The 13,948-nt window shown below is 60.4% G+C and overlaps 1 protein-coding gene across 1 annotated transcript in view; it reads right to left on the bottom strand.

Annotated features, from left to right (window-relative positions):
* Positions 1 to 6,368: 6,368 nt before the first annotated feature.
* The window catches only part of RGMA (repulsive guidance molecule BMP co-receptor a), a 49,002-nt gene continuing 41,422 nt past the window's right edge, over positions 6,369 to 13,948 (bottom strand). Inside the window, exon 4 of the mRNA XM_043922091.1 lies at positions 6,369 to 8,741. Within this exon, the coding sequence (XP_043778026.1) occupies positions 8,019 to 8,741 (723 nt within the window). The 3' untranslated portion in view covers positions 6,369 to 8,018. The remainder of the gene's footprint in view (positions 8,742 to 13,948) is intronic.

The following is a 13,948-nucleotide window of genomic DNA, read 5'->3' as shown; positions in this document are numbered from 1 at the left end:
CCTAATTCAGGGTTTCCCGAATTTGGGGCCTACAGATACAGGGAGTGGAGGGTAGTCCTCTGAGATCTCTGCGTGCTAAGTCACTTCAGTCGTGTCCGACTCTTTGCAACCCTATGGACTGTAACCTGCCAGGCTCCTCTGTCCATGGGATTCTCCAGGCAAGAACACCGGAGTGGGTTGTCATGCCCGTCTCCAGGGGATCTTCCCAACCCAGGGATCAAACCCGTGGCTCCTGCATTACAGGTGGATTCTTTACTGCTGAGCCTCCGGGGAGGCCTTGAGAGTTCTAGAAGAATTTAAATTTCTTTATGTTTTCATTTTGATGAACATCTTTCCAGTCATTAGGAAGGGCAGGAGGGAGAAAAGAACCTGGGACTTGAGGGCTGTATTGGACCTGAGGGATCCATGTTGGTTCTCCGGTGGTCAAGGGGACTCATGACCACGACAGGCTTCCTAGGGTCGGCGGAGCCGAAGGCAGGGGGGCAGATGACAGGCAGTGGACATGGCAAGACCTTGGCCCAGGCGGCCCCACCTCGACCTCCATCGCATGGGGAAGGCCCATTTAGCATCTGCGAAACATCACCCATTGCTTAAATTAATGCTATCCCTGTATGTTTTATTGGCCTTGTAGTTTTGTTTGGGCTTAATTAATAAATGTGTCTTGATTTTATAGTTGAGAGAAGCTATAATTATAAAGATTCTATCCCTACCTCATAAATTATCAAATGGACTCCAGCCCTGCAGGGGCCTGGGGAAATATTGGCCCCTAGAAAGCATCTGGATGTCATGTGTGTTTGGGAGCCCTGAGCTGGTCGTGGCCTTGACTCATGAGTGAAGGAAGCAGCCTGAGCGTTAGGCAGGCGGGCAACGCCCCCATCTACAGAGGGTCGGTTACCGGTGCCAGACTGTGGGCCTGTTGCTTTATTGCGATTTATCCTTGAGTCCTCGTGAAATTGCCATGAGGTCGGACTTATCCCCATTTTCCAGCTGGAGATCCTGAGGCGCAGAGACTTGGAGTGACTCACCCGAGATCACACAGAGAATTGGAGGGGCTCAGATTCTGTTCCAGCTTCTCCTGCCTCTGAAGGCAGAGCTGGTCCCTGCCCCATCCAGGGACTTCTCTGCAGGCTACTGTCTTATCCTCCTGACGGCCCTGTGACCCTGTCCGGGTCCTTCCCCAGGACTAGAGGTGGGGGCTCAGGGCCAGCATGTGCTGGCTCAAGGCCAGAGAACAAGGCAAGCAATGTGAGGACCGGTGCTGGGCCGTTCCCCCGGCGGTTCTCATCTCCTCCTTGCGGTTCCACCCTCTGTGATCTGTCCTGGGCGGTGGCCTGGGATCCCTGCTGTGTCCCCAACAAAATCCGTGTGGACTAAATGAAGTGTCCCCGATCAGAGGTGCCGGGGGCACGCCTACCAGGGTCTGTGCAGACGAGAGAGAAGGGAAGGTTGGACCCTCCAGAGGGAGGGGCCTGGGCACTTTCTGGAGGCATTTACCACCCACCTCCTCCCACCCGGGAAGGATGCATCAACTCAAGGAGGCAGATATTGGGGATGCTCTGTCCTGCAGGCCTTGGCATTGACCCTGGGGGTCCAGGCCCCCCCGGCCTTGACTTGAGGGCTGCCTGCTCGCCAGGCCCGTCTGATGGAGCCCAAGAGTCCAGTCACCTGAGCCTCAGGAAGGAAGCAGCTGGATAGGGCTCCTTCGTGACCCACCAGTCCTTGGATCAGTCAGCAGGTGGCCCTGGCCGGGGCAAGGTGGGGGGCTCTGGGCTCCCTGCATTTGGGAGTGGGGTCTGCACCTGGAGCTGCAATAAGGCCATCCGCCAGCTGAGAGGGGGTGCTGATGACCGCCCCTGGACAGTGGTGACCCTGCCGAGGATCCGCAGGTGCCTTTGACCCTGAGGCTCTCAGACTTCAGATCTGGGGGACCCGCTTTGCCCTCCTCTTTCTCTTCAGGGTCCATCGACGTCCCCCTACCCACCCAGCCTGCGAGTGAGGGTCTGGCCACATTTCCTGCCGCCCCCAGAGCAATGAGAACCTTGGCTTGCCACCACCCCTGCTTTGGGGACCCTCAAGGGAGGGGCAGACGAGTGGCATGGTGTTTACCTGGAAACCAGAGTGACAGCCTCTGCTTTCTAGGGCTCTTGTGAAAACCGTCACAGCAACTGTGAGTTCAGGGCAGGTGCAGAGGTTGGCATTTCGCCTGCAGAGGACACGCAGTCATCTTCCCTGACGGGTGAGAGCGCCGAGGCCGAGAACCGCCACAGGTCGCCTATCACACAGGGCTGGGACCCTGGGCCGGGTCTGGTCCTGGAGCCTGGGCTCTTCTCTCTGCCCGGGTGCCATCTGGGCCCACCAAACCCAAGGCGTAGTCCCCGCTCTGAGCTGAGGCCTGGCCCTGGGCTGGGTGGGACTGGTCCAGTCGACCAAACTCTCTTGCTGGTTCCTTTCTGACTAGCTGCGGACTGCTTCTCTAGCAACTTCCAATCGTCTTAATCCCTTGCGAATCCTGCCTTCAGGGGGTCCCCCTCAGCCCGAGCCAGCTCACCCATGTTCATAAAGCACCCCAGCCCCAGAGACAGCCGATGCTGACGCTGGGCTTGTGCACAAGAGGAGCCTGGAGTGAACCTGAGACCCAGGCCCCGACCTGTTTCTAGCAGACGATTCGAGCATGTTCTTCCCCAGGCAGATCTGCTTGGCCACACTCCTTCGCTTTGGCTCCAGAGGGTGGCCTGAGGGGGGCTCTGATTTCTGTGGGAGGGAGGGACAAAGGGGACAGAAGTGAGTTCAAGTGCAGAAGAATTCGTGAGGCTTCGCAGCACGACTCTAGGTGAGGCTGGAGTGGTACAGGGGTCACGCCTGCTCCCACACATCATGCCTTGCACACCTGCTGGCCGGCACAGTTTCTTCATTAAGCCCATCCTTCTGAGACCACTTTTTTTAATAGCCTGGCGGGCTATAGAACACGGGATCACGAACAGTCAGACTTGACTGAAGGATGAACATATAGTGAGACATGGCTGAAAAAAAGAAAAAAATGAAAGTGTGAGTTACTCAGTCAGCTCTGCGGCCCCATGGACTGTCTGTAGCCTGCCAGGCTCTTCTGTCCACGGAATTCTCCAGGCAAGACTATTAGAGTGGCCAGCCGGTCCCTTCTCCAGGGGATCTTCCTGACCCAGGGATGGAACCCTAGTCTCTTGCATTTCAGGCAGATTGTTTACTGTCGGAGCCTTAAGGGAAGGCCAGTACAGCCTGGTCACTGGTTACGAACTGCTGGGTTAGGGACCCATCTCGCACAGGTAGTGTGTGTGGTCTCGGCCGCATCCCCCAGCACCCGTGATCGTGGAACCCAGTCAATCAAGGGACATGCACAATGGCAAAGGCAGGATGAGGGTCGTTCGTGTCTTGTGGCCTCTCTGTTCTGCCAGGGCGTCGGGCCCCGTGTGCGAGGGGATTTATGAATGTTAGCTCACTGGATTTCTGTAATGGCCTTGGGAGGTAGGTACTCATAATTCCATTTTACAAATAAGGAATCCAAGGTTCAAAAAATCCAAGGGAGACCACACAGTCAGCGACGGGCAGAGCCAATCTAGATGCCAAGTCGGCCGGCCGCCCGGGACCAAGAGCCATCCCCGCTCTGTGCCACCCCGTCCCCACCCTGCATGCTGGCCTGACTCTGATGAGACCCCTCTGGCCTGGCCCCACCGGCTTTCTCCCCAGAATCTGCCCCCTTCGTTACGAATGACCCACGCCGCTTGGTGTTTAATGGCCCTTTCTCTCCTGTCTTCCCTCCTTAGGAATTCTGCTTCGCCAAGATGTCCAAGTTCCCGGTGAGTGGGGATGCGGCGAGAAGGCCCGAGCCCTGTCTGCTAATGCACTTACCTCCAGGCTCGGGGCCTTGGGGCCTCTCTGCTCCAAACGCAGCCCACAGAGCCAGAGGAAGCCGCTTCTTGGGAATCATTTAACTCACGACTCCGTGTTCCATATTCACGATGAAATGCAAATTTCCATGTTCAGGAGGGCAGCGAATGGCATGGTACTTGGAAAGAATTCCAGCTGGTAGAGTTTAAGGTCCTGAACACGTTCCAAACCAAGCCTCTTATCTGGCGAGTGCCGTAGCCTTTTCATCTGATGGCCTGATTTTTTTTCCCCTCTCTCCTGTGTGCCCCGGCTTCTTAATAATCTGTTCTTCTGTGCTGGCTGAGTGCCAACAGCTCTTGGTGGTACTCCCCCCACCCCCTGCCCCATTAGTGTTCATTTCATCCCCGTTTCTAGTGAGGGTGAGCGGCCGATCAATTTGGGCGACTGGGTAATTGGGCAAGGTGTGTGGGGGATGTCCCAGCTTTTTCGTGTCCCTTCTAAGCTGGTTCTTCCTCCCAAAGCCCAGACTCCTGGTTTTCTCTGGTGTGCATGTGCTAAATCGCTTTAGTCTTGTCCAGCTCTTTGCAGCCCCATGGACTGTAGCCCACCAGGCTCCTCTGTCCATGGGATTCTCCAGGCAAGAATACTGGAGTGGGTTGCCGTGCTCCCCTCCAGGGGATCTTCCCAACCCAGGGGTTGAACCCGCATCTCCTGTGGCTCCTGCATTGCAGGTGAATTCTTTACCGCTGAACCACTGGGGAAGCCCCCCACCCCCAACAATGTGTGTGCTAAGTCACTTCAGTCGTGTCTGACTCTTTGTGTACCCTATAGAACCCGCCTCTCTTAAGTCTCTTGCTTTGGTAGGAGGGTTTTTTAACCACTAGCGCCACCTGGGAGGCCCTTGGTCCTCTCTGGGAGCCTGCTTAATTAAGCGAGAGGCTTAGAAAGAGCCCCCCTTCTACTTCAGCTTTGGAGCGCTGTGCATGCTCACTGTTTCTCGGTTCACCGTGCTCCCAAGCTTCCGGGGCTCCTGTGGCCCTCTCCCCTGCCCTCACCCACCATTTCACTCAGCCCCTCTCGCCTCAGCACAGCAGTGACACCAACGCTGGGCACTTGCTGGGTGCCAGGCCCTGTCCTCGGTGCCTCCCAGGAATTAACTTGTTGAATCTTCAGACAGCCCCATGGGATGGGCACCCCCCACTTTGTAAGGGAGCTGATGGAGGCTCAGAGAGGTGAATGACTGGTCCAAAGTCATGGAGTTGGGAAAGTAGAAAGACTAGGATGTGGCCTGGCATCACAGTGCAGCTCCTCTGCCACCTGGCCTTTGGTATAACGGACTGGCAGGGATCTGGGGGGCAAAACACACCTTGATGTACGTGTTGGCCCTGCCCTTGCTAAGGAACCCTGGGCCAGTCAGCCCACCTCCCTGAGCCTCTTTTGGAGTCTGTAAAATGGGCGTGCATTTTACACGCCTGACTCACTGGATAGCTTTAAAGTGGGATGATACTAAGTGTTTGTGAATTTTTTTTTTTTCTGCTAGGGATAATTTAAAAATTCTTTGTTGATTTTGCTACAATATTGCTTCTATGTTTTTTGGTGATGCTGTATGTTTTTTACGATGTTTCGTTTTGGGGGGATTTTAGCTCCCAACCGGGGATCAAACCCACACTCCCCGCACTGGAAGGTGAAGTCTGGACCACTGGACCACCAGGAGGTCACTGCTGTGCTGAGCTTGGCTGCTCAGTCGTGTCCGACTCTGTGTGGCCCCATGGACCACAGCCCGCCAGGCTCCTCTGTCCATGGGATTCTCCAGGTAGGAATACTGGAGTGGGTTGCCATACTCTCCTCCAGGGGATTTTCCTGACCCGGGGATCGAACCTGTGTCTTTTGTCTCTCCTGCACTGGGAGGCGGGTTCTCTACCAGAGCGCCACCTGGGAAGCCCAGGGATGACCCTGGGTGAAACTTGCACACAGCCAGTACAGAAGCTGGCCCCGGCAAGCTCTGGTCCTCTGCTCACCGCTGGGCCCTTGGCAGCGCTGTCACCCTCTACCTGGGCTGCAGGTGAGGTGGGGGGGAACCTCTGGGGAGGGAGGCAGCTAGTCCCCGCTCCTGGGTCCCACACTGAGGGGAGAAGCTGAGATGACTCCTCCCAGATCTCAGGCCAGCCCACCCCAACCTGGTCCCAACCGCCCTCCACGTTCCTGCAGCACGCGGTCATGTTTTTGGGATGATGCCAGCTTTGCAAGGGAACCTGGACCCCTCAAGTCCCAAAGACAGCTCATAGCAAGGAAAGTGATTTCAGAGAAGTAGGGGGCTTTGGTTGTTTAATTGCTTCCCCTTCTGCAGGCATTCACAACACTCAGCTCACACACACACACCCATATGCTGCCCCCTCCCAGGTATACACACCCTGGGGATACTCCCCCCACCAAGGGGACACCCAACACCCCCAAAGGAACCAACATCCGTTGAGAAAACAAACTCTGACACACAGTCCAAAAGAAAATAACAAAACAAAAAAACCCCCAAACTTTACTTGCATTTAGCCATTAATAAATAATTTACAGTATGTACACGCGGTGACACGCCACACAGGTCGCAGACGCCGGACACAGTGAGGGGCCCCCACTTCCAAGCAGAACGTGATCAAACACAACCAAAATAAAGTGCTTCACTTTTTACTTCCAACATAAGGACCATCTAAAAACCAGCAGGGAGGGGCCGGGGCCACACTCCCGCCCGCCTGCCCGCCCAGCCCGCAGCTTGGCAGGGCTCCGAGGGGACCTCTTGGAGGGGGAGGCGGGGACCAGTCCGCAGCCTCCTGGGCCAGTGTATGAGAGGTCCCCGGGGTCAGCAGAGGGCGGCCGGCGGGGGGACAGTGATGGGGGGTGTGGGGCTTGCGGAAGAGGGGCCCCGGGGGCACGGCCACGCCTTTGGGGGCGGAGCCCAGCCCGCGGAGCCCTCCGGGGGGGGTCTCTGAAACAGCAGCGGAGGCGGGACTGATCTGGGGCTCCTCGGATGGACAGCCTGGCTGACCTACGGTGGGGAAGTCTCCGTGTGGCCGCGGGGCTTAAAACGAAGTCTGAGCCGGAGGGGACCCTGCCACGGATGCTAAGGGCTGAGACGTCTTCCCCCTCCTCTCCCTGGAAGGCAGACGTGTGGATGGGCAGGGTGGGGAGCAGGGCTCTGGGCGGGAGGGGGCAAGCGAGGAGAAAGCAGAGGATGAGGGCAGGCCAGCTAGCCCTCTCCGCTGGGTCCCCGGTCCACAGCCTGCGGCCCCAGCTTCCCTGCCCGCCGGCTCTTACCACCTGCTGGGGAGGACCAGACTTCAAGGCGGTAGTTCTCCGTGTGGACAATTTAGAAACAAAGGTTCGACTTCCTAAGGACGGTGGACAGGAAGGGGGTCGGGAGGACGGGTGGTGGGGGTCAGGGGCCAGAGCATTGCTCAGAGCGCGCGCCAACGTGCAGGGCCGAACCTGTGCCCAGCTGGGGGGCGCCTGCTGGTCTCTCCTGGGCTCACGGGGAGGCCACAGGTGGGAAGATACCGGGAGGGTGCAACGTTTTGGCCAAAGAGTTCCCTCAGTTTTCTACAGACGCCAAGGAGCGTGGGGCGTGTCCTAGAAGCCCAGCAGGAAGGGATGCCCTGCTCAGGGGTCCAGCCTGGGCTGCGCCCGCCCGCGGCTCCGTGTGTGCGAGTGTGTAGAGTGTGTGCGTGCGGTGGGCGCAGGCGGCCCCGGCGCGTGTGCAGCAGTCAGCCGGGCCTCTCTCAGTGCATTGCAGGGGTGGGAGCAGCTTGACGGTGCTGCCCTGCTCAGGGTCTCTGGCGCGGGGGTGGGGGGCTTCGGGTGGGGGCTGGGGCTCTGATCTGCACATTCATACGGTGGGGCGCGCGGAGACGGGGCCGGGGTGGGGGTGCAGCTCACTCTCTGCACAGCTGGAGGTCACACACATCACAGCACCCGTCGCCACCACCCGGTCGCGGGCCCCCGGGGGGGAGGGCAAGGCGGGGACACCCCACACCCCCCAGCCCTCGCCAGCAGGCAGCCCAAGGCGGCGGGGAGGTAACCGTCCCCCGCGGGTGAGCCCTTCGGGACCGTGGGGCCACCAGGAAGCCACCGGCCCCTGGTGCAGTGAGGGGCTGCCCCCGCGGTCGGTCCTAGGCGGCCCCCGGGAGTGCGGGGAGCAAGGCCAGGAGCAGGAGGGTGCCGAGGAGGGGCCAGGGGGCCGGGGGCGGCCCGGGGGCGGCCCCTGCCTGGCCTGGCGGCTCCCGAGTCCTCGCGTACAGGTGCAGCTTGTCCTTGTTGGAGTGAAGCATCTTGACGTCCTCCAGGGCGTAGTAGGCGGCCAGCGTGAAGTTCACGTCCCCCGTGGTGAGCAGGTCGAAGACGCAGGCCTGGTAGTACAGGTCCTCCACGGGCAGCTTCTCCTTGCACTTGGCCACGGCCGTCTCGTAGGGGAAGGTGTCCGGGGCTGGGGGCGCGGGGCTGGCGGCCGGCGGCTGGGGGGCGCCGGGACCCTCGGCCGCGCCGGCTCGGAAGGCCTGGAAGTCGATCTGCTGGTTGAGGGGGCAGCCCCGCAGGCAGAGGTAGAGGCCCTGGCTGTCGCGGTCCTCCACGGCGTTGACCACCTCCTCGGGCATGCGCACGGCGAACGTCAGATAGCGGCCCACCTGGCGCACCACGATGGTGGTGCCGATGTACTTGGCCTGGATCTCCACGTGCTGGCCCGACACCTTCTCGGTGATCTTCAGGCTGTTGGCCCCGTGCTTGTCCCCGCCGTTCTTGGAGCCGTCGGCAAAGGCGGCCGGCAGCTCGTCCATCTCAGCCTGGTACACCTTCTGGTCCACGCACTCCTGGAAGTTCTTGAAGATGATGGTGAGCTGCGGGGGGAGGGCAGAGAGGCAGGGGGTGAGACGGTGCTGGTGACTGCGGGGGAGGCCCAGCCCTGGGCTCATCGGATGCTCTGCATGAGCAGCAGAAGGCAGGAGACCCCAGGGCGCCCCAGACTGCCCCTTCCCTGTTTTGGTCATGTTCGGTGAGACCTGCACTATTATGCATTTAGTATTTTTCTTTAAGACAATTTGCTTAAATTAAAAAAAAAATTATTTATAAAGGGAACTTTAGAAAGTACTTTTATAAATAGAAAAGCAGCTCATTTACTATATGCAGAGGGGAATCATAAAATGACAAGCAGGGCTAATTAAAAATAAAAGGTCTTTATCCAGTGTGGTAGGTTGAATAATAGCCTCCAAGATATCACGCCCTAAACCCCGGAACCTGTTAAAACTCCAATACTTTGGCCACCTGATGGGAACAGCCAACTCACTGGAAAAATGCTGGGAAGGATTGAAGGCAGGAGGAGAAGGGGGCAACAGAGGGTGAGATGCTGGATGGCACCACTGATGCAATAGACATGAACTTGGGCAAACTCCAGGAGACAGCGAGGGACAGGGAGGCCTGCGGTGCTGCATTCCATGCCGCAAAGAGTTGGTACACGACTTGGTGACTGGACAACAATGGCAAATGGGATTTTACAGGTGGGATTAGGTTAAGGACACTGAGATGGAGACATGATCCTGATGGACTCTAAGTGTAATCACATGTGTCCTTGTAAGACAGAGGCAGGAGATCTTGACCGCAGAAGAGAAGGTGGCGTTTCCACGGCAGCAGACTAGAGGGACGCGGCCACAAGTCGAAGGATCCCAGCAACCAGCAGAAGCCTGGAATAAGCAATGAAGAGACTCTCCCCGGAGCCCCCAGAAAGATTGGCCCGACCAACACGTTGAGCTTTTTAAAGACTCGTTTCAGACTTTTCGCCTTCAGGAGTATAAGGGGCTCAATTTCTGTCTGAATCACTTAGTTTGTGGTACTTGTTACAGCAGCGATAGGAAACTGATACGGTCCACAACCAAAGGACTGTTAGCCCCGGGCTGAATCAAGACAGCAGGTAGAACAGAAGAGACTGATGTTCACAGAAAGAACAAGCAGACAAAGTCCACGGAGAGGCAGAGGCCAGCAGAGGCCACGGTGGCGGGGCTGGCCCGAGGGCTCTCCCAACCTGGCCTTGGCAGGAGCGGGAGGAAGCGGTGGCGGGGGGTGAGGCGGGGGAGGTGCTGGTCAGCAGAAGGGAGATGGGGGGCTCCAGGTGGAAAGGGCAGCTGCGGCCAGGGGGCAGGGAGGCCCATTTCCGCTGAGCCTGCAGCCACGCAGGGGCTGCCCTGAGCTGCTGGAGAAGCAGAAGGCCAAGTAGCTCTGTCAGGAACTCTCCTCCTGAGAACACAGACACAGGCTCACTCGCTGCATTTATTACTAATGGGTCCGGGTGGTGCTGCAGGGGAGGGGACAATACCCGCAATTTACAGATGAGGACATTTTCGTTCAGACAGTAAAGTGACTGGCCCAAGGTCACACAGCCAGCAGGAGGCAGAGCTGGGACTGGGCTCTAGGTTTGCAGCCGCTGGGCATTTCTGGCCAAAGAAGTCATAGGGTGGGTGGCCTGGGGGAAGGACAAGAGACAAGCAGCCCGCAGAGTGACCTGTCTCCCATCATCAAGGGTGAGATGCGTAGCTGTGCCTTCCTTCCCGATGTAACAGGGAAGACTGAAGGGGGCAGAGACGTGAGTGAAGCTGGAACCCCCCACCCTGTTCCTGTTGTCCGGGGCCCGCTGTTTTGCCACTGGTGTCTCTGGGTGCCTTGACAGCCACGGCACCGCCCGGACCAAGGGCAGCCGGAACGTGGACTTGCAGCCTGAAGCCAGGCAGGGAGGAGGGGTGATGAGGGCAAGATGGTGCCCAGGCCTTTTGGGTCCCCTGCTAAGAGCCCACTCCTCAACCTCTGCAGGACCCCCAGCCCCCGTTCTCAGGCCTTGCCCCATCGCCCCCACCACCAAGCCTGCAGAGGAAGAGCCTCGCCACCTGGGGCACCCCGCCTCCTCGTGATGTCTGGAGGCCGAAGGGCAGGGGGCTGCTGGGTTCCGGGGGCCGTGTGGCAGCTGAAGGCCATAAAAGTGGTCTGCACGGCTCTCCAGGCTAAGGGCAACGCAGCAATGAACAAGAAGAGTGTCTGGCCTAAGGGTGGGCGTGAGACAGAGCAAGGGCCCAGACCTGCCGGACGCCAAGGAGAAACCCAGAGTGGCGGTGATGGGGCAGCGAGGGCAGCAGGTTTGGGGAGGGGCAGCCAGGACCGTGGGCGTGTGGTGGGCACAGGCTGGGGCCTGCATCTGCCTGCAGTTCTGGGGTGGCCAGGGGCACGGCCCAGAGCCCAGGGGAGCTGGCCCTGGCTGGGGGCCTCGGGAGCAGGGGCTGAGAGCCCCGAGGACTGGAGGGGGCAGCCTAGCGGCTACAGAAGGTTCCGGGCTGAGCAAAACAACAGGGTGGAAAGATCGAGAACCTGAGGGAGGTGTCCCCCGCTGCGTTTTGCGGCTGCTCCGCAGGTCCCCTCACATAGTGTAAAGCCCGGGGTGACCAGCGGTGGATGAGGGCCCTCAGGGGGAACACAGACAAGACCCTGGCCCTTCTCACCCTGTTCCTGAGAAATGTGAAGATGAGGGGGAGGTCTGAGAGAGGCCGGCCACAGTACCACTTTGGGGGAACTCCAGGCCCTTGGGCCTTCCTGTGTCCCTGCCTCCATCAGAAACGGTAAACATTAGGGACTTCCCTGGTGGCCCAGAGGCTATCACTCCACGCTCCCAACGCCAGGGGGGCCCGGATTCAATCCCTGGTCAGGGAATGAGATCCCACATGCCGCAACAAAGACCGAAGATCCCGCTTGCAAAGACAAAGACCCAACGCAGCCAAACCGATAAATAAAAATAAATATTAAAAAAAAAAAAACATTAAAAACCACCTCGTGTAACTGCATGGGTGTAAAGACTGATACAGTCCAGGCTGGCTCATGCTGGTTTTCTGCTTCGGACTCTAAGGAAGGCAACCCTTTTCATGGGCCCTCGACGTCTGGGGACGGAGGCGCTGGGGCTGCGGGCTGGCGGATGACTAGGCGGGTGGGAAGGGGGCGCACCGTCTAGTCCTCATGGGACTGGTGCTCAGAAGCTGAGGCTGGAGGCGCTGTCCCAGCCACAGAGGGCGACGTCGGATGGGGGGCCCCCGCGTGCCTAGCTCCCAGGGCCCGGGGGTTCCGTTTCCCCATCTCCGCCCGGGAGGTCATAGCTGGTCCGGGAGGCGGCCCTCTGGTTCACTGAGGGATGTCCAGGAGGGCTGCAGCCCCGCCCCTCCGCCAGGGCCCTGCGCCTCGCCGAAGCCCACGGCGCGGTCACTCCCCCACCACCCAGACCTGCCCAGGGACCCACCTCCGGCTGCCTCGCCTCCATCCAAGACTCTCACCCCATGCGGAGGCCGCCTGCCTGTGGGGGGCGGTGGGGGGGAGCAGCCAGGGTGGTCCGGGCAGTGGGTGGTCCTTCGGGGGTTGGGGGGGGGCGGGCCGTGGGCCGCGGGGCCGGGGTCCCTGCGCAGGGCCACACAGACACACGGAGGCCGCGGGTGGGGAGCGGGCCAGCCTCCCCGCTGCCACCGGCCTCCCTGGAACAGGAAAGGCTGGTTTCACTCTCCCCACCGTCGCTCGCGGAGACAGTCTGCTGGAAGGCTGACAGGCTGCTCGCCTCCTCTTGGCACCGGGGCCTGGGACTCAACCACAAGTAACAGCATGAAGGGGGCCTGTCGAAAGCGGGGCGGCCGGCTGCCAACGCGGCCACGGGCGCGGCTGCCGCTCCCGCCTCGCCTGCCCCCTCCCCCGGGGCCCGCGCTCCCCGGCCCCCCCCCCCCCACCGGGCGGCGGGCGGAGCCCCGTGTCATCAGACGACCCTGAGGCTGGGGGCTGTGTCCACACGCGGGGAGGAGGCAGTCCACGACCCCCGACCTCACGGGCCCACACTGCGGGGGCGGGGGGTGATGTCACGGGCCCAGCGGGTGAAAGATGCTGGGAATGCGAGTGCTCGGGGAACCTGCACGGGGCGGGGGCACGGAGACCCGAGTTCCTCCCTGAGGTTCAAAACGGGGTGCCCCCAGCAAGGCAGCGCAGGGGGGTGGGCAGGACCGGGAGGCAGGCCCCACGGGAATAGGAAGCTGAACTGTCAGCCTGGGTGGTAAACTCTAGATCCGGGCTCTCCACGAGAACGGGGAGCGGCGCTGAGCAGGGCTGGGCAGCGAGGATGTCATGCTTCTGGGTGAGGCACCGTGGCTGGGGAGTGCGCGCCGGCTAAGGTGCTTCCGTCCTGTCCGACTCTGTGCGACCCTATGGACTGTAGCCCGCCAGGCTCCTCCGTCCATGGGATTCTCCAGGCAAGAACACTGGAGTGGGCTGCCATGCCCTCCTCCGCGGGATCTTCCCGACCCAGGGATCGAACCCACATCTCCTACCTCTCCTGCGTGGGCAGGCAGGTTCTTTACCACTAGCGCCACCTGGGAATTGGGGATTGTGAAGCCGGGGCTCCACTACCTTGGAGATAAAAGCCCGTACTCCGCCTGCTTCGGGGGTAAGCTCAGGGCCAGGACATGCAGGAGGCCTTCCCCAGGGCTCCGGGTGGAGCCACCCGCCCTCCCCCGGACCCGGAGACCCTCAGCATCCCTCTGCCCCAGCCCCCGTCACGGGCGCCCCGGGCTGATCTCTGCCGTCCATCATTAACCCGGGGGCTGCTGGGCGGGAGGCGTCGCCTAGCACAGAGGCTGGCACAGAAGAGCCGTCTGCATCGGCGGAGGAACAAACACACCTGAGACTGAAGGCCCACGGAACAGGCCGAGGCAGGCCGAGGGCGCTGGAAAGCAGCCACTGGTGTCTCTCCCCTGGGCACACACAGCCCTGGTCTCCGCCCTGCAGCCCGGGCCGGGCTTGGCCACAGACTAGGGAGCCTGCCGTACAGCCTCCAGCAGAGCCCGCGCTGCCTCCTGGCTGACGGGGAGACCAGAGAGGGCGCTGCTCAAGCGCTTCTCCCGCCGGGAAGACGGAGGCGGCCCTGGGTCACGGGCAGAAAGGGGCCGCCTTGATTAGGGGGCTCTGCCGCAGAGTGCCAGGCCCTTCTGGAGGGTTCACGCCGCGAGAGGAAGGGAGGTGCTCCCTGTCTGCTTAGGCAGCTCTG

Source organism: Cervus elaphus, chromosome 13 (genome assembly GCF_910594005.1).
Source record: "Cervus elaphus chromosome 13, mCerEla1.1, whole genome shotgun sequence".
Classification (NCBI taxonomy): Eukaryota; Metazoa; Chordata; class Mammalia; order Artiodactyla; family Cervidae; genus Cervus; species Cervus elaphus.
The sequence above is the reverse complement of the archived record's forward strand: the minus strand, read 5'-3'. Positions and strand labels throughout refer to the sequence as shown.